Consider the following 27,878-nt stretch of genomic DNA (forward strand, 5'->3'; position numbering starts at 1 on the left):
CATAAACATTTTTATTCATTCACTCATTCATTTGATCTTGCATAGTCATTGTGTTTGTATGGTTTTTTGCCCAGTATTGTTAAAAAAGCAGCCCTTACTGCTTTCAGATGGCTGACAAGATGGTGGTCTTCTGCCTTCTGAGGCTGACAGGGGTTGCCTTCTTCCTTCCCAAGTGAAGGTTATTACTTTATCAAATACAATTAAATATTGTATTAAATGTTGTTGCAGTAAAATAATTGTTCCAACTGGTGCTATGTGTTTTAGCTATAAAGCGATTCAGTGTATGTGTAAATTATCACATATGATGCAGAATACATTGGATTATGGAATATTTGGTAACATTTCAAATTGAATAATTAAAAATTGGTTTTATGCATCGTGAGGATTTTTATGACAATGTAAGAAAAAAAGAAGTAATTGAAATTTTTTTAAAAAATAAATTAAAAAAATAAAAGAGAAAAATTGGTTTTTAATCTTTTACTTGAAGTTGTAATATGATAACACATTGGAAATGTCTTGTCAATTATAGACTTGTCTTTGAATGTGACTTTGTAATTTTTTTTTTCTTTTTCTGAAACAAAGCCTTGCTCTGTTGCCCAAGCTAGAGTGCCATGGCGTTAGCTTAACTCACAGCAACCTCAAACTCCTGGGCTCAAGCAATCCTCCTGCCTCAGCCTCCCAACGTGCTGGAACTATAGACATGCGCCACCATGCCTGGCTAATTTTTTCTATTTTTCATAGAGACAGGATCTCGCTCTTCCTCAGGCTGGTCTCAAACTCCTGACCTCAGGTGATCCTCCTGCCTAAGCCTCCCAGAGTGCTAGGATTACAGCTGTGAACCACTGCGCCTGGCCCTTTTTTTCTTTTCTTTCTTTTTTTTTTTCTTTTTTTTGAGACAGAGTCTCACTCTGTCACCTGGATAGGATGCAGTGATGTCATCATGGCCCATTGCAACCACAAACTCCTGGGCTCAGGGGATACTCCTGCCTCAGCCTCCCCAGTAGGTGGGACTACAGGCATGTACCATGACACCCAGTTATTTTTTCTATTTTTAGTAGAGATCGGATCTCGCTCTTGCTTAGGCTGGTCTCAAACTCCTGAGCTCAAGTAATCCTCCTCCCACCTTGGCCTCCTAGAGTGTTAGGATTACAGGCATGAACCACCATGTGCAGCTTTTGTAATTTCTTATTTGCATTATTAGAGGAGAGGACAAAAAGAATGTATATAATACAATATGAAACTAGGCATTAAAAGCATTATTATTTTGGATGTTTTGAAGTTGCTGTCTAGTTTGTCCTCAAAAATGCTATGTGCCCATTTATGAAATATGTTATTTTAAAAGTGGGAAGAGGTGGATGGGAGAGGAGGTGTCAACATATTCCTGTCTTCTAAGAACTCACAAGGTCTGGGAGTGGATGTGCTAAAGACAGTAAAAAAGATCTGTGTACAAATGCATAGTAAAACTCATTTGTGTATTATGTGTTAGTAAAAATTGGAACTTTTCAGAAGTATGGCGCCAGATGGGTGTCTAAGTAGGATGAAGGATGGGGAGAATGATCCTGGAAGTTACTCTTATAGACTGATTTGAGAGGATGCAACCTCTGGGAAAAGTTCATATATATTATTTATCTTTGGTTTATTGATAATGAACTTTATAGCAAAGGTTAACTGTAAAATCTGCTGTAGATAAAAAGATAATTTTGATTTTAGCATCTTAGTATACCTGGCAGTTATACTTTTTGTTAAACAGCTTAATTTACAATCCACTTATTTTTTTTTCCAGAATATTACAGGGATACAAATGTTTAGGTTACATATATTGCCTTTTCCCCACCCAAGTCAGACCTATAAGCGTACCGCATTAGGTGTGAATACACACATCCCCTCCCCTGCCACTATTCATTTATTAAGGCCCTACTATGTACCTGGCATAATGTTAGGGGAATTTAACTGAATTTATTTATTAACTCAGCAAATATTTATTCGGTGACTACCATGTACTAGGGTCTGTTGTTGGCACATGAGATATAGAGAAAGATTCCTCCTCCATAGAGTTTATATTCCAGCAGGGAGAAGGGAGATAGTAGATGATAAACATTATAAATAAGTTATTGGCTAGGCATGGTGGCTCATACCTGTAATCCTAGCACTCTGAGAGGCAGAGGCGGGCAGATCGTTTGAGCTCGGGAGTTTGAGACCAGCCTGAGCAAGAGCAAGACCCCGTCCCTGCTAAAAAAAATAGAAAGAAATTAGCTGGACAGCTAAAAATATATATAGAAAAAATTAACCAGGCATGGTGGCACATGCCTGTAATCCCAGCTACTCGGGAGGCTGAGGCAGAAGGATTGCTGAAGCTCAGAAGTTTGAGGTTGCTGTGAGCTAAGCTGACGCCGTGGCACTCTAGTCCAGGCAACAGAGTGAGACTCTGTTTCAGGAAAAATAAGGTTATACAGTATATTAAAAGGTGATAAATATATGAAAAAAGAAAAGAAAAAGTAAAACACAGTAAGGGAGATTAGGAGTGGACAGGAGGTAGTTTGGATTTTTACTTTTAAACAAGATTGTCAGGTTGTCTCTCTTTGACAAGTTGGTATGAGTTAGCCATGAAAATATCTGAGAGAAGAATGATCCAGAGAGAAGAAGCCTTAAGAGAGTATCCCTGGTGTATTTGTGAAGCAAGAAAGAGGTCAGTTTGCCCCAGAAAGGAGAGTATAGTAGAGGCAAGGTCAGAAAATTCACAGTTGGGTAGTGGAGGAGGTGTTGTCACAACACTTTCAGGCTGTGTAAGCCACCATGAGGACTTGAGCTTTTACCATCTGTGAAATGGGGGGCAGTGATAAGGATTCTTAGGAAAGGAATGATATAATGTGACTTAAGTTTTAGAAAGATGACTGGTTGCTATGTTGAATATAGACTCTACAGTCAGAACCAGGGAGAGCACTTAGGACATGGCTGCAATAATCTAGGAGAAAAACGATGGAGGCTTGGACCAGGGTGGTTTCAGGAGAAATGATAACAAGTGGTTGGATTATGATTATATTTGAAGGTTGAACAAATGGATTTACTGATAGACTGGACAAAATATTCCTCTGTTTAAGGATCTCATAATATAGCAGGAGAAAAAACACATCTCATAATATAGTAGGAGAAAAGACACATAAATAGATAATTATCACTACAGGATGGGGGTATACAAATATTATTTTGTAAGGATGGGAAAATAGGTTTCTGAGAAAGCTTCCTTGAAGAAGTAAAACCTAAACTGCAGACTTAAAAAGATAAATAAAAGTTATTAAAGCACACAAGAAAAGACATCTCAGGAAGAAGTGACAGCATGAACAAAGACTCAGGAGCAAGAAACAGCATGGTGAGTAGGGGAGAGTGCTGGTAGAGGCATGAAGTTGGGATTGCTCAGGCATAACAGATGTAGGCAGAACATGAGTGGCCTGGTTTGTCATACAAAGAAGCTTGAGTTCTAATCTAAGCCACTAACAGGTTTTAAGTAGAAGAGTAGCTATATGGCAAGATTTTCCTTTTCAGTAGATCACTCAGATGATTGTATGCAGGTTGAGTATGAGAGGTCAAGAAGCAAGGTTACTATTTTAATTTCAATCATTGACTACTCTACTCAACTTCAGTCATCCTAAAAGCAAGCGCTAATCTAAGTTTACTTTATTTAACAAAAATGAATGAGAGAAGGTTCACAGTAGCATTGTACTACTATAATGTTTATGTGTGTGTTTCTACACATACAAATCTAAACTTTGTAGACCTAAAAAGTTCTATAGTTTTTTAGTCTTAGTTATCAAAACAAAGGATTTAATTTCCATTTATTTTTATTATATAATGAATATTTCTGTGAACTTTTTCTTACATTTCATTGAAGAGAGTGTTAATTGATGAAAAATGCATTTACAAATCAGTATGTTTTTTAATTTATGCTTTAACCAACACAAACGGTTTTTGTCTTAGTATGGTGATTTAAAGAATATTATCACTGAGAAAAATCAGATGGCCTACCTGTTAGCAAACCAAATTATAAAAAAGGTCCAGGGTATATTGTATCAGCCAATTCTAGGATACAAAAGCTTTGTAGTACTGTGTGTTTTGTGCAAAAGGAGTTGCTGCTATTTAACCTGTCCCAAAGGCATGTGCCATAAACCAAGTATGGTGCCTGCTTGTCTGACCTTAGAAATTAAAGTCGAAGAGAGTTAGTATATATATTATATATATGTTGCATTTTTATATGTGTTCACTTACTTGCTGGTATAGAAGAAAAGAATCAGTTTTGATGACTTGGAGTATTTCAGCAAAAAAAAATAAAGTATACTAAAAATTGAGCCCCTATATTGGATGAGACACAGAGTGCATGCATACTTTGTATACATTATTTAATCCTGAGGCAAATGCAAGGTCATGTCACTAGTAAGTGGTGGACCAGAGTGTACATCAGCTAGCTATAGATTGACTCTTTGAGTGGGGGAAGAGAGTATAGCAGTGGTGTAGAGTGGCAAGGAAGAGCAAACTGTGCCACCTTCTTGTGCTTCAGATGTTAGACTTAGAGACCCAGATCTTAAGAGGGTTTTTTGTTATTTGGACTATGGAGTAGGCTTAAAATAAGCCTTTTTAATATTTAACTGATTAATTTTAAATGTATGCGATATGGGCACATGCCCAAAATTTTAGAAGCTTAAATATGAAAAAACATCCATCCCATTCTATGTCTCAGCTACTCATTTTCCTCCCCAGAGACAGCTACTGTTACCAGTTTCTCTGGGTCATTTTTAGTGTTATCTTCATGTATTTAACTGTGCACGTGTGTTTGTTTAAACAAATGGTAGGATACTGTACACATACTTACTGCAGCATGCTTATTCCACTCTATTTTATTGCTTTTATTTTTTGGCTGACGTATGTAGTTTTTTTATTGTGGTTTTTTTTTTTTTTTTTTTTTTTTTTTTTTTTTTTTTGAGATAGAGTCTCACTCGTTGCCTGGACTAGAGTGTCATGGCATCAGCCTAGCTCACAGCAACCTCAGAATCCTGGGCTCAAGCAATCCTTCTGCCTCAGCCTCCTGAGTAGCTGGGACTACAGGCATGCGCCACCATGCTCAGCTAATTTTTTCTATATATTTTTAGTTGGCCAATTAATTTCTTTCTATTTTTTTTAGTAGAGATGGGGGTCTTGCTCTTGCTCAGGCTGGTTTCGAACTCCTGACCTTGAGCGATCCTTCCGCCTTGGCCTCCAAGAGTGCTAGGATTACAGGTGTGAGCCACCACGCCCGGCCCATATGTAGTTAATATAGTTTCCTTCTCTACTTTTTTAAGTGCTGTTCTCCTTTCCTGAAATGTCCTTTCTTTTTGTCTTTTCAAATCCTAGCCAGCTCATAATCTACTTCCTCTGTAAAGCCTTTTCAGTGGTCTTTCTTTTGTACTATGCAGTCTTTTTAAAAAATATATTGCAAGTTGCCAATTATATTTAATAAATATCTACATAGTAGAAACCATTTCATTTTTTTAAATCTCCATGGTACTCTCCCAATACAGTGATGTGAATATATTAAATATTTGGTAAATATTTCCTGATGATAATAGTGATATGTAACTGCCGCTGGTTACCTAACCTAAATAAGGCATATTTTGAACATAGCCATCCACTCATTAATTTCTGTTGCTATTTTCATGTCTGAATTTTTACTAATTATATTTTTAAAGACCTTTAAGTGCAAAAGCTTCATCTTGTAATAACCTTGTAACACCTTGTATAATTTTTAATTAGTTTCACATGCACATTTTATTTGTTCATTATATTTCTTTTGTTTTTGTTTATTTTGTTCCTTTTTTTTTTTAACCCCCTCTGTTGCATAGAGAAGCTGCAACCAGTTTTGCCATTTTCCAAGTCACAAACGGACGTCTATAATGACAGTACTAATTTGACATGCCGGAACGGACATCTCCAGTCAGGTGGGTTTAGGTTAACTAACATGTGAAATAATAAAGCTTGCATGCAAAGTAGAGTCTTACTTAACTTGATAATGTTGATTTAACTTTATAATGGTAGGTTTAATTTTTTTTTGTTTTCAGAGGGCTATGTTGAAAATGTACAATCCCTATTATTCATAGTATATAAACATGCCACAAGTAAGGCATAGCCATTCTAATCATGCTTCATTTGCATAGTTTGCAACCTCCAGTTTTTGAGATTATAAAATATGAGGGTAAATTCTCTATTTTTTTTTCAAATAGAGATAGGATCTCACTGTGTTGCCTAGGCTGAAGTGCAGTGTCATGATCATAGCTCACTGCAGTCTTGAACCCCTGGGCTCAAGCTACCGTGTTTTCCTGAAAATAAGACCTACCCATAAAATAAGCCCTAGCAGGATTTCTAAGCATTTGTGCAATATAAGCCCTACCCCGAAAATAAGACCTAGTGATGAACGTGGCTACGCAGCATATCTGCACAACCCATGCATTTCCTCAGGGAGTAGTAAAGAAGACGAGCAGCCCTTCTCATCTGCCCCACCGTGACAGCTACTGTCCCAGAGGTGACTGGAAAGATGCAGGCAGCCCCACCAATAAGGTCGGTTCCACCTGTCAGGTCCCGGCCATCCTGTGTGTGCTGCAAGTTGAGGCTTTGAGGGGAAAATAACACATCCCCTGAAAATAAGCCCTATGGTGTCTTCTTGTAGAAAAATAAATATAAGACCCTGTCTTATTTTCGGGGAAACACAGTATCTTCCTGCTTCAGCCTTCCAAGTAGATGGGATTATAGGTGCAAGCCACTGAGCCTGACCAATTTTTTTTTTAATTTTTCTGTAGGCTGGGCACGGTGGCTCATGCCTGTAATCCTAGCACTCTGGGAAGGTGAGGCGGGAGGATTGCTCAAGGTCAGGAGTTTGAAACCAGCCTGAGTAAGAGTGAGACCCGTCTCTACTAAAAATAGAAAGAAATTAATTGGCCAACTAAAAAAATATATATATATAATTAGCCGGGCATGGTGGTGCATGCATGTAGTCCCAGCTACTCGGGAGGCTGATGCAGGAGGATTGCCTGACCCCACGAGTTTGAGGTTGCTTTGAGCTAGGCTGACGCCATGGCGCTTTAGCCAGGGCAACAGAGTGAGTCTCTGTCTCAAAAAAAATTTTTTTTTTGTGGAGACAGGATCTCGCTGTGTTGACCATGCTGGTGTCAAACTCCTGGTCTCAAGTGATCTTCCCGCCCCAGCCTCCCAAAATGCTGAGATTATAGGTATAAGCCACTGCATCCAGTACCTATATTTTCTTTTTTCTTTTTTGAAACAGTCTCATTCTGTGTTGCCCCGGCTAGAGTGCTGTGGCGTCAGCCTAGCTCACAGCAACCTCAAACTCCTGGGCTCAAGCAGTCTTTCTGCCTTAGCCTCCTGAGTAGCTGGGACTACAGGCATGAGCCATCATGCCTGGCTAATTTTTTTTCTATATATTTTTAGTTGTCCAATTAATTTCTTTCTATTTTTAATAAAGATGGGGTCTCGCTCTTGCTCAGGCTGGTTTTAAACTCCTGACCTTGAGTGATCTACCTGCCTTGGCCTCACAGAGTGCTAGGATTACAGGCGTGAGCCACCGCACCCGGCTGCTACATTTTCTGAAATGATTAAAATATTCTTTTGCTTCTGTTGTATTTTAAGTTTTTGTGTTTTTTTATGGAGAGCCACACTAAGTTTTTTCCAAGATAAAGTGTTTAAGACAAAGTTAAATTTCTTTGTGTTAATTTTCATTGCATATCAATTTTCATATATACTATATATGAATGTCGTATAGTACCTGTTAGAAAAAATTAGAAGCTTCACATAGTAAGGAGAAACATAAAAATATTGTTATTTACTATGGGTTAAATCTATCTTCTAAAACTTTTGAGTATCAGCTTCTACAGAAGATTAAATGTGGTTTTGTTTTGTTTAGGTAGGGGACTCTTCATTTCCTGAGTTCTCTGGTGTCTCAGCTAGTTTATTGGTGACTTTTCCAGCAACAATTTCATGTCCAGGGTTAAAATTAAAGTAAATATGGCCAGGCACGGTGGCTCACGCCTGTAATCCTAGCACTCTGGGAGGCCAAGACAGGTGGATTATTTGAGTTCAGGAGTTCGAGACCAGCCTAAGCAAGAGTGAGACCCCGTCTCTGCTAAAAATGGAAAGAAATTAATTGGCCAACTAAAAATATACATAGAAAAAAAATTATCCGGGCATGGTGGCGCATGCCTGTAGTCCCAGCTACTCAGGAGGCTGAGGCAGGAGGATCGCTTGAGCCCAGGAGTTTGAGGTTGCTATGAGCTAGGCTGATGCCACAGCACTCTAGCCTGGGCAACAGAGTGAGACTCTGTCTCAAAAACAAAAAAAAGTAAAATTACTTTGTTCAAATTATAGCAGAAAAGCCTCAGATTAGGCTAGAAGAAAATTACCTTTTTTATTCATGAATAGTACAAAACTTTTAAAGTTTTGATAAAGAACAGATATAGTAAATGGATTTCTATGGATAGAAGAAACATCATCCACTCTGTCCCTTGTGGCTTTACCTCTCCGATAATGAGTTCTCACTTTGACTTGGTCTTACGGTACAAAGTCAGTGGCTGTAGTCCTTTTCCATTCCTTCCTATGTCTGAGTTAAGATGCTTTTTCAAGTATAGATGTAAGTATTTTGCCTGTTTGTCTTAGCATGGCTAGGAAGGGCTGGCATTTTCATAAGGAACATTCTGGAAACAAATATATGAATGCATCACAAATAGTTAAGTTTCTAAAATACATGTTTTAGATCCTAATAATCCTACCAAGATAGACAATAAAAATTTCTTGCCATGAAGGGCTGATATGCCTTTCCCTTGTTATCTTGATTTTCTTCTACTTCATTATACATGCTAGATCCCATTGTATTTTTCTGCCATGCAAAAAACAAAAAAAAAACAAAAAAAACCAACTTTCTCTTCTTGGGACCCATTAAAAAAAAATAAACTTGGTCTTATTTCAAATCCCTAGCACAAGTTGAGTACCCCTGTTTCTAATCTGAAAGTTGAAATCTGAAATGCTTCAATACCTGAAATTTTTTTAGCAATGATATGATGCTCAAAGGAAATGCTCTTTGGAGCATTTCAGATTTTGAATATTTGGTTTAGGGATGCTGAACCAGTAAGTGTAATGTAAATATTAAAAAAAAAAAATCCAGGCCGGGCGCTGTGGCTCACGCCTGTAATCCTAGCTCTTGGGAGGCCGAGGCGGGCGGATTGCTCGAGGTCAGGAGTTCAAAACCAGCCTGAGCGAGACCCCGTCTCTACTATAAATAGAAAGAAATTAATTGGCCAACTGATATATATATATAAAATTAGCCGGGCATGGTGGCGCATGCCTGTAGTCCCAGCTACCCGGGAGGCTGAGGCACAAGGATCACTCGAGCCCAGGAGTTTGAGGTTGCTGTGAGCTAGGCTGACGCCACGGCACTCACTCTAGCCCGGGCAACAAAGCGAGACTCTGTCTCAAAAAAAAAAAAAAAAAAATCCAAAAATCTGAAACATTTCTGGTCCCAAGCATTTTGGAAAAGGGATACTCAACCGGTATAATCTGTCTGTCCTGTTAATTCTAGTTGGTAGGACATACTGACTTGACAGCTGATTTACATGGCATTGATATTTGGTACTCAATGAGTCCTAGTGAATTAGCTGACTTGCTTAGGCTTAGTTTATTAGTCTCACTCATTTCTGGAACATTCTGGGATGTTTTACTTGGATGAGTTAGGAAATAATCATACAAAAGTCTGCTTATTGCTACAATATGTTGTCTATATTGTCTGATTTTCAGCTCAGAATTACTAGACATGCAAAGAAATAGGAAAATATGACCCTTATTGAAGGAAAAAAGCAGTCAGTAAAAACTCTGAGGGAAGCCAGATGTTGAATTTAACAAAGACTTCAAAGCAGCTACTGTAAATACGTTGAAAGAATTAAAAGAAAGTATGGCATCAGTTAACAAACAGGAAATCTTAGCAGGTGATATAAACTAAACAATAAAAATAATGGAGGCCGGGCGCGGTGGCTCACGCCTGTAATCCTAGCTCTCTGGGAGGCCGAGGCGGGCGGATTGCTCCAGGTCAGGAGTTCGAAACCAGCCTGAGCAAGAGCGAGACCCCGTCTCTACTAAAAATAGAAAGAAATTAATTAGCCAACTAATATATATAGAAAAACATAGCCGGGCGTGGTGGTGCATGCCTGTAGTCCCAGCTACTCGGGAGGCTGAGGCAGCAGGATTGCTTGAGCCCGGAGATTGAGGTTGCTGTGAGCTAGGCTGACGCCATGGCACTCACTCTAGCCTGGGCAACAAAGCGAGACTCTGTCTCAAAAAAAAAAAAAAAAATAATAATAATAATAATAATAATGGATATTCTAAAGTTGATTAGTTACTGAGATTAAAAATTTACAAGATAGTGTCAACAGCAGATCATGGATGTCAAAAGAAAGATTCAGTGACCTTGAACCTCTTTCAGTAGAAATTACTAAATCAGATGACTCTTACGGTGTCAGAAGGCAGATTAATGGTTGCCTGGGACAGGGATAGGAGTGTCAATGGACATGAGGAAAGCTTTGGGCTATGATGGAAACATTTTGTGTCTTGATTTTTATAGCTGTTTTACAGTTATAGACATTTTTACAAACTCATCAAATTGTATATTTTAAATGAGTGTGATTTATTATTTGTAGATGATAACTCAATAAAGTTGATTTTAAAATACTGAAAGGCTTACAAAGAAAAATAATATTCCCCCTCTGACCCCTTTTCTCTCACTTCCCAACCTTCACAAGCTCCTCTTACAACATTTAACTTGTTATTTTTTCCTCATACTTCCTATTCTATTTTCAAGTATTATGCTTATATTGCTATATCTGGTTTATCAGTTTACAAACTGATAAAGTCAAATTTTTATTGACTTCTTTATTAAAGTGGAAGAAAACATAATTCTCCTAGGCCACCATTACCCTTTGTTTCCAAACATGTATCTTGTTATTTTTAGTTATATCAAAAAATCATAGTTAACGTTATTATGACTTAGTAAAATATTATCTACCTGAAGCCAAGTAGTCTACACTGATGGTATTTCCCTTTTTGAGTTTTTCTTTCCCACAGGTTTTTAAATTTTTTTTCAGTTCTCTAACTTTATGTTATAGCTTTTTACTCTTTTCTATGTTTTATCTGAAAATACCCTCATTCTTATATGACAGGTCTCTTTTTTCCCCCTTAACATTTTGAACAAATCTCTTTGCTTACTGACATTTGTTATTTCTGATGAAAAGTCTCCTGTCATTCTCATAATTTTTCCTTTTGGAAATTTCTATTTATAGTCTTAGGATTATGTATTTTCTGTCGGTAGAAATTCTTCTTCATTCTCCTTTTTTCCTTCTGAAATGAGTGGTATTTAGCATTACCCAAGATGGATTTTGCTTTTTATTCACATCTTTGTTTATGTCATCCCCTGTTCTGGAATGCTTTCTTGCTTCTTCCCTAATGGTCAGTATCCATTCTTCCTTGAGGATATAATACAGAGCTTGTGTTCATTCTCTCTTGTCTTTTGTAGATTGATTCTGTTTTTGAAGATAGGAACTATATTTCCATTTTTTGTTTTTATTTTTTCTACACTTCATACATTGAGCATAGTAGCCATTTGATATATTTGTTTGTTCAATTAAATGAATCTGCAATTGCAAGACCTTTGGGGAGATAGGGATAGTTTTAGCCCCTATTGTGACTAAAACAATTCTAGAAGTCCTAATCATTTGTGTCCTAGAAGAACAATCCAGGATAGTGTGAAGTGGGTCTGTAATAATCTTCATGATTGTCATAAATTTGATTAACATAGTGACTCAAAGTCAGCTTCGTGTTGAGTATTTGGATATATGGTCAAAATTGCCTCTTTCTTGATGCTTTGTATTCTTCTACTTGTCATAGAGATCCTGATTTTAGTCCCACTGTGTCAATTAAAAATTTAGGCTCAATGTCAAAACCTCATTTTAGGGTATCCTGAATGTGGAGATTTTTTAAACTTGAACTTTATTTATCCTTTCTGATTTTCTAACAATTTACCTAAGATAAACTGGTTCTCTAAATAACTAAGCTGATCCCTCTACCAGTTTAGAGTCTTTGGTTCCTTAAATCATATTAAGGGATTTGATGACAAAAGCAAAACTGAGGCTTTTGTCTTTTCTCTTGGCCACTCTGATTTGCTGACTGATTTAACATTTGTCTTCACAGTAGACATTGTTATTAATAAATACTGATGTTATGTAGTGTATAAAAATGTTATTTAGAAGCAATTACATTTGAACATTTAAAAGCTTACAATTTATGTGGAAAAGTATCACAGGACAAATCTTTTGACTTAATCAGAGGTGTTCTATAAATACTTATTTACATATATAGAGCATATAAAATGCTTGACATATTAAAAAGTACATCTTTGTACTCTTTCCATTAAAACTGACTAATTTTAAAAATTCTTTTGGCGAGAACAGGCTGTGGACTTTCATAGTATTTTTTAGTCACGAAAGTTTGGAACTAAAGTAGTAGAGTGCTTTTTTTTTTTCTTTCCCTCTGTACAGCCTATTCCTAATGTCTTTACTATGTTTTGTTTCTTAGGCATTTGGAAACTTTATTTGATATTATTGATAACTTTTTCATATCCCCCTCCTCGTTCCCAAGATGGAGTTGTTTCTTCTTTCTACAAATATTTCTTTTATGAGAAAATTAGAATATACACCAGGAAAAGGAAAAGCCTAATATCCTGTTAAGTCTGTCCACCCTGACAATCCCTGTGAATACTCTGCTATATGTTCTCATTGAAATCTTATTTTAAAATATTTCTGAATTTAAAAACATATTATTTCCCAATTAAAATGGAAAATATTACCCAAAAAAAAAAAACCATATTATTACCTTGGTTTTGCAAATTTGTATTTGTACTTATTTTTTTTTAAATTTCTGGTCACAATTTTCTAATCACTATGTTTTACTTTTTTCTTGTTAGAAAGTGGAGCTGTTCCAAAAAGAAAAGATCCCTTAACACACACTAGTAATTCACTGCCTCGTTCAAAAACAGTTATGAAAACTGGATCCACAGGTCTTTCAAGCCACCACAGGGCACCTAGTTGCAGTGGTTTATCCATGGTTTCTGGAGTGAGACAGGGACCTGGTCCTGCAGCTACCACTCATAAGGTATTCTGGGATAGTAACTTTAATTACGATGCTTTTGCAGATAGAAAATTTTGAACATGTTATGTTTGTTTAAGTTTCTTACAAGTACTTTGTAATACTTCAGAGAATGGGTAAGTTTCAACAAAGTTAAATATCTTTTTTTAAAAATCCACAAGGGCACATAGATTTTTGGCTGCAATTGGGCATTTTATATTAAGTTTGCTTACCCAGCCTGTTTTATGTAATGCTATATATTTCTTTTCAAATTATTTCAGTCTACATAAATGTTTTATAACATCAACATACCTGTCATAATTCTGACAAGAATCAAAATTATATGATGCTGTTATCATAGGGCCTTTTTCTTTTATAAAAAACAAAAAATCCGGCCGGGCGCGGTGGCTCACGCCTGTAATCCTAGCTCTTGGGAGGCCGAGGCGGGCGGATTGCTCAAGGTCAGGAGTTCAAAACCAGCTTGAGCAAGAGCAAGACCCCGTCTCTACTATAAATAGAAAGAAATTAATTGGCCAACTGATATATATAAAAAATTAGCCGGGCGTGGTGGCGCATGCCTGTAGTCCCAGCTACTAGGGAGGCTGAGGCAGAAGGATCGCTCGAGCCCAGGAGTTTGAGGTTGCTGTGAGCTAGGCTGACGCCACGGCACTCACTCTAGCCTGGACAACAAAGCGAGACTCTGTCTCAAAAAAACAAAACAAAACAAAACAAAAAATCCTCTATAACCCACTTCATGCCAAATGTAGTTCTATAGTGAATAGAATTTTGCCTTGGTATTTTTATATCCTTTTTCCTATTTTTAAAGCTTGAATTCTATGAACTTTAAGGTTTATTAACTTGTGAAAGGTGTAAATGTGAGGTTGTATTTTTACATTAAAATTTTGTATTTTTTAAGGGTACTCCTAAAACGAATAGAACAAATAAACCTTCTACCCCTACAACTGCTCCTCGAAAGAAGAAAGACTTGAAGAATTTTAGGAATGTGGACACCAACCTTGCTAACCTTATAATGAACGAAATTGTGGATAAGTAAGTTTTGCCATTTAAAGTGTTTTATTTTACAATTTTTATTTTTGAAATTCATTTTAAAAATGTGTCATGAGTGAAATAGATAATAAACACTTTGATTTACATACTTAAATTTTTATGATAGTTTTCAGTGATAAATGCAGAAAATCATTGCTATATTGATTTAACTATTGTTTCACAGTTAACATAAAAATGACTACACTTTATAGAACCTAAACTTCATATTGTAACAAATGAACCATATTTCTAATAGGGAACTAACTGAGGTTTTGTTCCGTAGTGGAACAGCTGTTAAATTTGATGATATAGCTGGTCAAGAGTTGGCAAAACAAGCATTACAAGAAATAGTTATTCTTCCTTCTCTGAGGCCTGAGGTAAGAACTTTATATTATCATTTTCCTGTAACATCATCCATTACTGAATCTATAGTAATGGTAAAAAAATGTTTGGACTGTGCTAGAATAATTAATTCACATAAGGTAACAGACAAAACATTAGCAGTTGATGTTGACAATTAGTATAAGAGAGGAGAATGAATATAGCAGTTCCTAATTCCCAATCCATTTTAAAAAATTTTAGGAAAAGTGGATAGTACAGCATAATTTTGATATCAAGGTGAGAGAGAGATTTAAAATAAGAGACAGAAATCATATTGGAGAAAAGAGAACTTAAGATAAAATAATTCTTTTTTTTTCCTTTCTTTTCTTTTCTTTCTTTCTTTCTTTCTTTTTTTTTTTTTTTTTTTTTTTGGTAGAGATGGGGTCTCACTATGTTGACCAGGATGATCTTGAACTCCTGGGATCAAACGATCCTCCCACCTCAGCCTTCCAAAATGCCAGGATTATAGGTGTGAGCCACCACACCTGGCCTGAAAATAATTCTTTATGTCTTCAAATTTGAAGAACAATTTTTAGAAGAATTATTCTCAAGGATATTAATATATCAAAATAGAGAGCCAATGAATGATGGGTAGGGATCTAACCTTCCATCCCATATGTTACATATCATTAAGGAAGATAGGTAATCTTGTAGTTGATAATAAATATGTGATTTTCCATACTAAGCACTGTTTTGGATTTTTGCAATTCACAGATTGCGTATTTAGTGCTGTTTCAATAATATGGCAAAAATAATCTGAGGACCCACTTCTAGGTCACAGTTATTTCTCCTCGAACATTCAAATCTTATGGACTCATTTTAACATCTAATGGAAATATGGTTGTGTGGCACATTGTGATGGATGCACTACTAAATGAATATACAAAGATTATGTGGCTCTATTTTTCCATAGTCTTAGTCATTCTCATACTACCTTCATGGTGTTTTATCACTTTTGAGTACCAGCTGTACTACAATTTATGAAATATTTTTCAACTCTACTTTCTTTATTTTACTTATTACTCATTCTAAGTACATGAAATCACTGGTTTGATATGCTAGTTGAATTTTTGCTAATACCCAATAAAATAACTAGAGAATTATTAAAATAGAAAGTATATGTCCTTATATGAACCAAATTTATGTCATGTGCTGCCTCTGGCCACACTTAGGGAAACATATTATAGCTTATATGTTGTGCTAAGTTTTTGCTGGAGTTAGGTAAGAGTAGTAAATGCAGCAGACTGAATATTGACAAAATGCTTGTTGAAAGATTTGTATAATTGTAGACCTGAAAAGGATCTCAGCAGTTATCTAGTCCATTTGTTCATAAGGAAACTAATCCTAAGAGCTACACTTACTTGCTCAAGATTCTAGTTAAGTGGTAGGCCTAGGAAATGAAATAAGATTTCTAAGATTAGAACTGCCTCTGTCGTCGAAACAGTGTTGTATGAAAAATAAAGAAAAGGAAAGAGAGAAAAGACTACCTCTTCAGTGCTGTACCTGCCACCTAATTCTTAAGTGTAGGTTTTAGTATTTACCAAGAGCCATGCTTTTTAGGGTAGGAAAATATATCTAAAATTATGAAGGTAATACTAAGGAAATATTTGGGCTATGCTAGGAAAGTCATTCAACTTTTGCTTTTACCCAGGCCTTTAGAGAACACATCTAAAATAGAAAATAAGGTTAAACAACGTGAATTTGCATTTAGGCATATTTCCATGGTAGTGACATGTGCAATTAAGAAGCTAGAATAATTTAAAAATGTCAGTTGCAAGTTACTTCAGATAAGGTTGAATAACCTGGCCTCAGGAGGGACAGAAATCTTAGTAAAATGAAACCCATGGAAGAGCAGGACCTGTTGAAGAGCCAGGGCTTAGGGTTTGTATTCTGGCACACACTTATCTTTATATTGCCACACCTGCCAAATGAACGTTTTATTCTTCTACTTCAGATTCCCAACAAAGGGAATATTATTTCCCTAGATCAGCTTTTCACACTAGACCCACAAAATAGATCATGGTAAGCCTATGAATGGGTAAGACTTATCCCATAAAGTGCCCTGAGTCTGCACAAAATCAGCTTTATTCCTAATTCCCCATAGTAGGAACCTTGCATAGACTGCAATGGACATTGTTAGGTTGGATAGGAAGTTGGGTATGGCAAGCATTCTTCAGTATACTAGAATTTTTATTTCATTGTAGAAACATGGAATTATTGTTAAGTTATCTAACACTAAAACTGATTTTAAAGAAATAAATAATACTAAAGATAAATTGTTCTCAGAATTACTTAAAGTAAGTGCTTTAATTCTTGCTCATTCATTAAGTCATAGATCTGGAAGGAATATTGAAAAAAACTCTCCTTCATCTCCCTACTATCATATAGGACCATGGGGATTTTGGGGGGAGTTTATTTGTTTGTTTTTGAGACGAGGTATTGCTCTGTTGCCCGGACTAGAATGCAGTGGTGTCATCATAGCTCACTGGAACCTCAAACTCCTAGCTAGGGCTCACTGCAATCTCAAACTCCTGGGCTCAAGCAGTCCTCCTGCCTTGGCCTCCCAGAGTGCTAGGATTACAGGCATGAACCACCATGCCCAGCCTCAAACCAGTAGTGCTGTCTATTACTATTTCAAAGCAGTTTGTCTATAATCTCTCTCCACTACTATCAAGAAAATTCCCTTCGCCGCCTTTCTATGTTGGATCTACTTTCTTTTGAATTCTGTATTTTCTACTTTCATTGTTTCTGATTTTGATGGCATATATCTTCCAGTAACTTCCTGAGGAAGAGTTTGTGTGAGGGAATTTTTTTGTGATTTTGTATATTTGAAAATATTTTTATTCTTCTGTCTTCCCTTATTGATAATTTGATTGGATGTCAAGGTTTAGGTTGGAAATTATTTTCCCTTAGTATTTTGAAGGCATTGGCCTTATCTTCTAGCTTCTAGTGTTGCTTTGTGTTAGATACAAAAGATCAGGAATCAGAATCTAACATTGGACTTCTTATTTTTATTTCTGAAAATTTTGTGGATCTTCCCTTTATGCTGTTCTTCTGATATTTTACAATGATTTGCTTGATGCATTTTGTTTTTCTTTTTTTTCCCCCTCATTGTGCAGTTTTTTAGATACTCATCCTTCAATTCTGAGGAAAGTTCTAGGGGTCTAATTTTTTTCCATCGATTTTCTTTGATCCATCTTTCTCTCTCTCTCTTTTTTTAAATAGAGACAGGGTCTTGCTCTTGCTTAGGCTGGTGTTGAACTCCTAAGCTTAAGTGATCCTCTCACGTGGGCCTCCCAGAGTGCTAGGATTACAGGTGTGAGCTACCGAGCCTGGCCAGATCCATCTTTCTTAAACCTTTTTGTGGATGGTTCTTGAACCCTTGAAACCTCTTGAATTGATTTTCTGGTTTTCCTATCTTTCCTCTTAAGTCTTTATTTCTTTGTCCTGTATTGTACTTGCTGGGAGATTTCATCCAATTTCTTTTCTTTTTTTAATTGTTTTTTTCCTAGTCAAGTGAAGCACAAATTTTATTTTCTATTTTCCTGAAATTTCAGATACCATTAATTCATTAATTTAGCTTAAAGAGCTCCTTCCTCCCCTCCCCTCCCCTCCCCTCCCCTCCCCTCCCCTCCCCTCCCCTCCCCTCCCCTCCCCTCCCCCTTCCTTCCCCTCCCCGCCCCCTTCTTTCCCCTCCCCTCCCCCTTCCTTCCCCTCCCCCTTCCTTCCCCTCCCCTCCCTCCTCCTTCCCTTTCTCCTCCCCTCCTCTCCTCCTCCTCTCCTTTCTCCTTTCTTTCTCCTTTCCTTTCCTTTCCTTTTCCTTTTTCCTTTCTCTTGAGACAGAGTCTCACTCTGTCACCACCCAGGTTCAAGTGCAGCGGCATCAGCCTAGATCATAGCAACCTTGAACTCCTGGGCTCAAGTGATCCTCCTGCCTCAGCATCCCAAGTAGCTGGGACCACAGGCACATGCCACCACACCCGGCTACATTTTCTATTGTTAGTAGATACAGTGTCTCGCTCTTGCTTAGGCTGGTCTCAAACTCCTGACCTCAAGCAATCCTCCTGCCTCAGCCTCCTGGAGTGCTAGGATTATAGGCATGAGCCACTGCGCCTGGCCCCAAGAGCTCTTTCTTGTCTGATTGATCCTTTTTTATAGCTTCCTATTCTTGTTTCATAGATGTAGGTTCTTCTTTGTCTCTAAGAATATTCGAGTTTTTATGAAGTTTTGTTTACTATATTGTCTCTCTTTCATCTAGATTCCTCTTTATTCGTTTTCCTTTAAACTGTTTCATGTTGGAAGCTTCTCTCAAGTGTCTTGTTATCCTGGTTGTCCATTCATACTATAGTGGAAGAATAAAAAAATTGATTAACAACTCTGTACTGTAGGTAAGTAGAGCTCAGTGATAGTGGGGTCATCACAAGATGATCAAGCAGCAAGCAGGTTATTTATTTGGTTTCTCCAAATGACTGTAGCTATTAACCTTTTTTTTCCTGGGGTTATTCAGATTCTTTAAAATGCAACCCAAAATTTCTAGAAAGTAACATAGGGAAAATCTAGGTGACTTTTGGTTCAGCATTGACTTCTTAGACACTTTCTTTCCTTGAAAGAAAACACTGATAAGTTGAACCTTGTCAAAATTAAAAACTTGAGCCGGGCACGGTGGCTCACGCCTGTAATCCTAGCTCTCTGGGAGGCCGAGGCGGGCGGATTGCTCAAGGTCAGGAGTTCAAAACCAGCCTGAGCAAGAGCGAGACCCCATCTCTACTATAAATAGAAAGAAATTAATTGGCCAACTAATATATATATAAAAAAATTAGCCGGGCATGGTGGCACATGCCTATAGTCCCAGCTACTCGGGAGGCTGAGGCAGAAGGATCGCTCGAGCCCAGGAGTTTGAGGTTGCTGTGAGCTAGGCTGACACCACGGCACTCACTCTATCCTGGACAACAAAGCGAGACTCTGTCTCAAAAAAAAAAAAAAAAAAAATTAAAAACTTCTGCTCCATTAAAGACATTGTTAAAAGAATGAAAAGATAAACCACAGTCTGGGAGGGAATCTTTGCAAAACACATTAGGTAATGAAGAACTGGTATCCAAAATATAAAAAGAACTTTTGAAACTCAACAACAAGGAAATAAACAACCCATTTAACAAATGAGCAAAAGAAGGCTGGGCGCGGTGGCTCACGCCTGTAATCCTAGCACTCTGGGAGGCCGAGGCGGGTGGATTGCTTGAGGTTAGGAGTTCGAAACCAGCCTGAGCAAGAGCGAGACCCCATCTCTACTATAAATAGAAAGAAATTAATTGGCCAACTAAAAATATATAGAAAAAATTAGCCGGGCATGGTGGCGCATGCCTGTAGTCCCAGCTACTCGGGAAGCTGAGGCAGCAGGATTGCTTGAGCCCAGGAGATTGAGGTTGCTGTGAGTTAGGCTGACGCCATGGCACTCACTCTAGCCTGGGCAACAAAGCGAGACTGTGTCTCAAAAAAAAAAAAAAAAAAAAAAAATGAGCAAAAGATCTGAGCGGAGACCTCACCAAAGATGATATGCAAATGGAAAACAAGAATAGGAAAATATGCTCAACATCATATGTCTTTAGATAAATTGCTCATTAAAACAACAGGAAGGCCAGGTGTGGTAGCTCATACCTATAATCCTAGCCTTTAGGAGGCTCAGGCAGAAGGATTGCTTGAGGCCCAGAGTTCAAGACCAGCCTGAGTGAAAGTGAGATTCCGTCTCTACAAAAAAATAGAAAAATTAGCCTGGCATCTTGGTACTCGTCTATAGTCCCAGCTACTTGGGAGGCTGAGACAGGAGGATTGCTTGAGCTCAGGAGTTTGTGGTTGCAGTGAGCTATGGTAACACCACTGCACTCTAGTTTGGGCAGCAAAGCAAGATCCTATCTCAAAAAACAAAAACAAAAAATATGGCTGGGCATGGTAGCTCACTCCTGTAATCCTAGCACTTTGGGAGGCCAAGGTGGAAGAGTTGCTTAAAGCCAGGAGTTCAAGACCAGTCTGAGAAACACAATGAGAACCTGTCTCTACAAAAAGTTTTAAAAATTAGCGGGGTGTGGTAATGTGTACCTACTTGGGAGACTACTTGGGAGGCTGAGGTGAGAGGATCACTTGAGCCAAGGAGTTTGAGGTTGCAATGAGCTATGAAGATGCCACTGCACTCTAGCCCCAGAAACAGAGTGAGACCCTGTCTCAAATAAATAAATAAAACAAAAAACCCATAAGGTACCATCACACCCTGTTAGAATGCTAAAATCCAAAACATTGATAGCACTAAATTCTGGCAAGGATTAAAGCAACAGGAACTTTCATTTATTGCTGATGGGAATGCAAAATGGCAGAAACCACTTTGGAAGACAGTTTGATGGTTCTTACAAAACTAAAGGTACTCTTACCATGTGATCCAAGAATCCTACTCTTTGGTATTTACCCAAAGAAATTGAAACAATATGTCTACACAAAAACCGGCACATGAATGTTTCTAGCAGTTTTATTCATAATTGCCAAAACTTGGAAGCAACCAAGATGTCCATCAGTAGGTTAATGGATAAACAAGAATGTGGTACATCCACATAATGGGGTATTATTCAGGAATAAAAATAAATGTAAACTGTAACCCAGCCACAGAAGGAAAAAAAAAAAAATGAGCTATTAAGCCACAAAAGGATATGGAGGAATCTTAATGCATGTTGCTAAATGAAAGAAGCCAACCTGGAAAGGCTACATATACTATATGATTTCAACTATATGACATTCTGGAAAAGGCAAGACTGTGGAGATGGTGAAAGATCAGTGGTTGCCAGGGGTGTGGCAGGAAATAGGAAAGGATGAATAGATGGACCACAGGGTAGTTTTAGAGCAGTGAAACCATTCTATGGTACTAATGGTGGATACGTGTCATTACGCATTTGTCGAAATCCATAGAATACAAAACATAAAGAATGAACCCTAATGTAAACTGTGGACTTTAGGTAATAGTAATGTATCAGTATTTGTACAAATGTATGACACCAATATAAGATGTTAATAATAGGGAAAGTTGGGGAGGAATAAAGGGTGATATGGGAACTCTCAGTACTTTTTCTGAATTTTCTATAAATCTAAAATTGCTCAAAAAATATTTTTTAAAAAAGTTGAATGTTTGCCATTTCATATGATTCAAATTATAAGTACATGCACCTTTGCTATTAAGTGAAGTATATTCAGTCTGGTGCTTTATCCTTGACTCTTGTCATGCCTAGTGTCCCTGAGGCTGGAGAACCTGGTTTAATTTCTCTAGAGAAGGTAACTCCAGCCTCCTGTGATTGTGGTTGGTTACTTTCCTGTCTGTTCTTTGTGGGGAGCAGGAACATGGGTTGAGTTGTTCCTATACCAGCTTTCAATCAGTTCCTTTGTCTTTGGCTATCTTTCTATTGCTTTCTCTTTTTCATTTTATTTAAACTTTTTTTTTTTTTAGAAACAGGGTCCCACTCTGTGGTTGCTCAGGCAGGAGGGCAATGGCATGATCACAACTCACTGAAACCTCAAACTCCTGGATTCAAGCAATCCTCTGCCTCAGCCTCCTGAGTGGCTGTGACTATAGACATGCCACCACGCCTGGCTAATTTTTAAAATTTTTTGTAAACATGGAATCTTTCTATGTTGCCCAGGCTGGTCTTGAACTTCTGGCCTCAAGTGATCCTCCTGCCTCAGCCTCCCAAAGTGGTGGGCTTACAGTTGTGAGCCTCCATACCCAGCCTCTACTGCTTTCTATGGTACCTGGTGCCTCTAATTCCTGAGCCTTCTTGGGATTTTTTTGTTCACATCAGCTTGCTTCTTATATCTAGATATCCCCTTCATAAATAGGCACATAATGTTTTTAGCTCATTCAGCTCTGCTAAGTAATTTACCATATTTTATCGGTTCTCCATCTTACAGAAATTTATTGTGTCCTCTGCTGTCTCCTTTCCTATTTTTGTTTGTAAGATTTATTTTATTAATTTAGTATAATTTTGGTGAGATTTCTAAGCAGAGAAACCTGCCTATGTTCAGTTTGTCTTATTTACCCAGTCTGCTTTCATTTTATCACTGAGGAGTTGGTTTTATTTTATTTTGTTTTCTTATGTTTTTAATTATTATACTAAATTACTGATCATGCGTTCCCTTTAAAATCTTGGGCAGCTCTCTTTGGAAGGATGCTACTGAAAAAGGATGTTTTTAGATGACAAATAATACTTAACATGTCTGGATAAAATTATCTCCAGAATCATGATTGTGATCTGAAGTATATGTTTTTAAGTTGTTCACAGGGCTTAGAGCTCCTGCAAGAGGATTGTTACTCTTTGGTCCACCTGGAAATGGGAAGACAATGCTGGTAAGCATTCTTTCAAATTTGAGCATTCTGTTGAGATATTAGGGATAATAGGGAAAAAGAAAACTTTGCGTTGTCCCTGAGTCTATTTTTGCTTTTTGCTAGGATATACTTCTCTTAAGTTTTTAAACTAGTTCTCAAAGCAGAAATAGATGAAAAACCAGATATATACCCTTAGAAGTATGTTTTTGGTTGGTTAAATTTAACAGTGTAATTGTCATTATTTTTCTAAATTAAATAATAAAATTTTTACCATAGAAGAGCTTACCTTACTGTATTGAATATCTTTCTGTTAGTTTTTTTACTATCTTAATGGCTTTATTTAAATAATCAGTATGTTATAGATTTTTTTTTTTAGTTTACTTTTGCCAAAAGATTTTACCAGTATCTGGATACCTCTTTCCTCTGCATAGCTCTTCTACAGTGAAAAAATGAAAAGGAATGAGCAACTTTTTCCTTAGCTGTTTATCATTCTCTAAGCAGTTACCTTTCTATACCTAAGCAGAGAAGAGAATAGCCCTTTTTTTAAACCTCTCTCTATTAATACTCTCTCAGAAAGGAAAAGAGTAGAAAGAAGGAGAGCTCTTCTTAGAACCTTTCCTCATTGCTGAAAAGGAAACACATTGATGCCATATTTTGGAAATTGGGTTATACTTTGCATTTTAAGATAATCTTTTCCTGTACTTAAATCAGTCAAATGTGGTTATTTTAAAGCAAGATATTGAGCTAATTTAATATTTGCTCTTGTGATTTTTAAAGGCTAAAGCAGTAGCTGCAGAATCTAATGCAACCTTCTTTAATATAAGTGCTGCAAGCTTAACTTCAAAATATGTGAGTGCTCTTTTTTCCTATATTGTCATGTTTTAAGTTATTGTTTAAATGTTACTGTGTTAAGTATAAATGGGAATATTTCACAAAAATACTTTGTTGTGAGTTTTGTATCTATTATATGTGATTAATATCAGTTGTCAAAGTAGAAAATTATGTACATTCATTAGACTCTTTTAAAATTAGAATTGTATTTTCAAATACTATATTGGTTTACTAGCATTGTGTAACAAAATATTGTAAACTGGCTGGCTTAAACATCAGGAATTTATTGTCTCCCAGTTTTAGAGGCTAGATGTCTAAGATCAAAGTATTGTCAAGGTTAGTTCCTTCTGAGGGCTGGGGGAGAATATGTTACATGCATCTCTCCTAGCTTCTGGTCATTTCCTAGCAATCTTTGTCATTCCTTGGCTTGTAGATGAACTAAAATATGACAAGATTTTCTTGATGATTTTGGTTATCTTATACTATAATTTAGTTCGTTATTTTCATTCACTTTCCAGTGACCCTATAGTGGTATTCAAAGAAGTGCTCAGTCTAGTTTTGGGGTAGGGCAAGCATGACTACAGAGCTGAAAGAGAGTCATTTGTATAGTGTGTGGAACCAGTGTGTGAATATAACTGAATTGCAAAACTGTGAAGTAGTTTCTGTCAAACCTTATTCTGCTTTGTCTTTTTCTCCCTGTCTCTCCATTTCACTTGGTTGCCCAGTAATGTCCTATTCTCTGTTTGCCCCTTATAAAACTGTCATGGTTGAAAGTGTTTTGCTAAACATATTTAAACTGAAATGTGAATCTTTGGCGAAAGAATATTTTACTGGTAAAAGTTTGAAGTTTTGGCATTCCATGCGTTGAAATCCAGAAGTGGTTCTGATGTGCTATCTAGGTAGTCTATTTCCATGAGTGGCTCAGAGGGTAACTTTACTATCCTCAATCTATCACAGCCTTCAGATTTGCAGAGAAAGAAAGAAACTTGATTTAATTAGCACACCAAGAGCAGATCTATATCTTAGGAACAGACGTGATATCAGAATTGTCTAGCTGGCGTGAACAGCATATTTTTTCACTATAATTAGATGTGTTTGGGAAGGTTATTTATAAGGTATATATAAATTATTTATATAAGATTATATAAGGTTATTTATATAAGGTAAAATTATTTATATAAGGTTATTTATAAGGTATATATAATGGTCAATAAATTAAAGAATGGCAAATTTGACACATTGACCATAGTTTGAGTATTTTGTGTCATTAGGCTAAAATGGCCTCCATCCCTATGAGAAATAGCCTTGCCATTAGATCCATAGTTTTTGAAGTACATTTGTTAAGACTCCCTGTCTCCTGGACAGTTCTTCAACTATTATTATGCTTTTTCTTACCATAGGACTTTTCTTCATAGAGTTTCTTTTATCAGGACCAATGTATTCTGGTTAACTTGGATTCATCCTTCATATATCAATTCAAATGTTATAATCTGGCTGGGTGCAGTAGTTCATGCCTGTAATCCTAGCACTCTGGGAGGCCGAGGCGGGAGGATCGTTTGAGCTCAGGAGTTGGAGACCAGCCTGAGCAAGAGTGAGACCCCATCTCTACTAAAAATAGAAAGAAATTAATTGGCCAACTAAAACTGTGTAGAAAAAAATTAGCCGGGCATAGTGGCGCATGCCTGTAGTCCAGCTACTTGGGAGGCTGAGACAGAAGGATCGCTTGAGCCCAGGAGTTTGAGGTTGCTATGAGCTAGGCTGACACCATGGCACTCTAGCCCAGGCAATAGAGTGAGACTCTGTCTCAAAAAAAAAAAAAGAAAAGAAATATTATAATCTTCCCTGTCCCTTCAGATGAATCCCCCTTATTATCCTTATGCACTCTTTACCTCTCATGTGTCTTACTCACTGAAATTATAATTCATATTCATTGGTGTGATCATTTCTGTTGTATCGGGTATCACTGTCATCTTCACTAGAAGACAGTCTCCATGAGGGCAGAGACTGTTGCCGTGTGTTCTTATTCACAGTGTCTTGAACAGTATCTGGCAACAAGTAGGTGTTGAATAAATGTTTGTGGAATAAATAATCATTTTAAGTAGAAATACTGTTCTTTTACCTCTATCTTATTGATTAGGGAACTGCAGAGAAGTTCAGTGATATGCTCAAGATCTCATAACCAAGAAGTGGGAAATCAGACTTTGAGGTCCAGTGATGTGGCTTGACAGCCTGAGTCCTTTCATTAAAAATTTTACAGCAGCTATTCTCTTTTATCCTTATTTGTTTCAAGACTATTACCTTTCATCTTCACGATTCCTTAAACAGTGCTTAAACAGATTCCTTAAAGTCCGTGATCTTAACCCCATATCTCATACTGCCTCTTAAATTTCTTTTCTTTTCTTTCTTTTTTTTGAGACAGAGTCTCATTCTGTTGTCCAGGCTAGAGTGCAGTGGCATCATCGTAGCTCACTGCAGCGGCAAACTCCTAGGCTCAAGTGATCCTCCTGCCTCAGCCTCCTGAGTAGCTGGGACTACAGGCATGTGCCACTACAATCGGCTAATTTTTCTATATTTGATAGAGACAGGGTCTTGCTCTTGCTCAGGCTAGTCTCAAACTCATGGTCTCAAGCAATCCTCCTGCCTCGGCCTCCCACAGTGCCAAGGTTCCAGGCATGAGCCACTGTGCCCAGCCATATATCTTGCAGCAAGTTTACTTTAAGGAAAATTGGAGTATTTAGTTCATCATTTGGATAGCTCTAGTTAATAAAACTTTTTTTTATGTTTAACTGAAATCATCTTCTTCTAATTTTTATACACTTTTTAAAAGTATTATGTATATAATAAAACTCTAGTTTTCTTTTATGAGACAGCCTTTCAAATATGTGGGAATTTAATGTTATATCTGCTTTTTTCCCCTTTCTGGATTTTTTCCCCTTTCTGGATTATCTTAGTTATCTTCCTACGATCTCATGCCAGTTTGTCAGTATGCATATATTTTGCTAAGAACTGAATATTTTACTTCAAATGTCATCTTGCTTTTGAAGATCTAAAAAGAAAGTATTGTTTAGTATTATTTAGATGCTCTGTTTCTTATGATATATCCTGAGAAACCTTTTTTCAGGAACTGCATCATAGGTGTTGGCAACATTTGTGTTATTAAAATATCTAGATTTTTTTCCCACAAAAAATCAGTTAGAAATATAACCTACCATGTTTTATTATTGTTTACCTTGTTTACTGAAGAATTTTGTTGTTGTTGTTGAGACAGAGTCTCGCTTTGTTGCCCAGGCTAGAGAGTGAGTGCCATGGTGTCAGCCTAGCTCACAGCAACCTCAAACTCCTGGGCTCAAGCAATCCTGCTGCCTCAGCCTCCCAAGTAGCTAGGACTACAGGCTGCGCCACCATGCCCGGCTAATCTTTTCTATATATATTAGTTGGCTAATTAATTTCTTTCTATTTATAGTAGAGACGGGGTCTCGCTCTTGCTCAGGCTGGTTTTGAACTCCTGACCTCGAGCAATCCGCCCACCTCGGCCTCCCAGAGTGCTAGGATTACAGGCGTGAGCCACTGCGCCTGGCCTGTTTATTGAAGAATTTACATGTAGGAAAGTGTTTATGTCATTAGTATACAGCTCAATGTATTATCACAAAGTGAATACACTTTCATAATCACCACCCAGGTCAAGAAATAGATTGTTCCCTGAACCACTGAAATCCCTTTAGGCTCCCCCCATTTTTATATACTCCTCTCCCCAAAAGCCACTTGACTACTAATATAGTAGTAGTAGTAACCTATCTTTGAACTTTATATAAATGTAATCATACAAGATTTTGTGTGTGTTGGGCTTCTTTCAGTAGCATTATATTTGTGAGATGTATCTATATTTTCACATGTGGTTGTAGTTTTATTGTTTTATATAAATAGTTTTCTTATATTTTAGAACTGCTAATTAACATGCTTATGTTATATTAATTTTTTAAAAAACACAGTATTCTCATCCATTGCAGTTTACAAAGTATTCCTTCACAGTTTTTCTTTCAAAAAATTATTTCAAAATTTTTATAGTTTGGTC

The 27,878-nt window shown here is 37.1% G+C and overlaps 1 protein-coding gene across 4 annotated transcripts in view; it reads left to right on the forward strand.

Annotated features, from left to right (window-relative positions):
- Nucleotides 1-27,878, forward strand: part of SPAST (spastin) — a 61,953-nt gene that overhangs the window by 19,625 nt on the left and 14,450 nt on the right. For 2 of the 4 annotated variants that reach the window (XM_012788377.3, XM_012788378.3), the window contains exons 4-9: nt 5,868-5,963; nt 13,034-13,221; nt 14,111-14,244; nt 14,525-14,618; nt 22,922-22,996; nt 23,753-23,824. In XM_012788377.3, the coding sequence (XP_012643831.1) occupies nt 5,868-5,963; nt 13,034-13,221; nt 14,111-14,244; nt 14,525-14,618; nt 22,922-22,996; nt 23,753-23,824 (659 nt within the window). The remainder of the gene's footprint in view (nt 1-5,867; nt 5,964-13,033; nt 13,222-14,110; nt 14,245-14,524; nt 14,619-22,921; nt 22,997-23,752; nt 23,825-27,878) is intronic. The other 2 variants (XM_012788379.3, XM_076000655.1) reach the window with 1 other exon arrangement.

This window comes from Microcebus murinus, chromosome 3, assembly GCF_040939455.1.
Source record: "Microcebus murinus isolate Inina chromosome 3, M.murinus_Inina_mat1.0, whole genome shotgun sequence".
In the NCBI taxonomy this organism is placed as follows: domain Eukaryota; kingdom Metazoa; phylum Chordata; class Mammalia; order Primates; family Cheirogaleidae; genus Microcebus; species Microcebus murinus.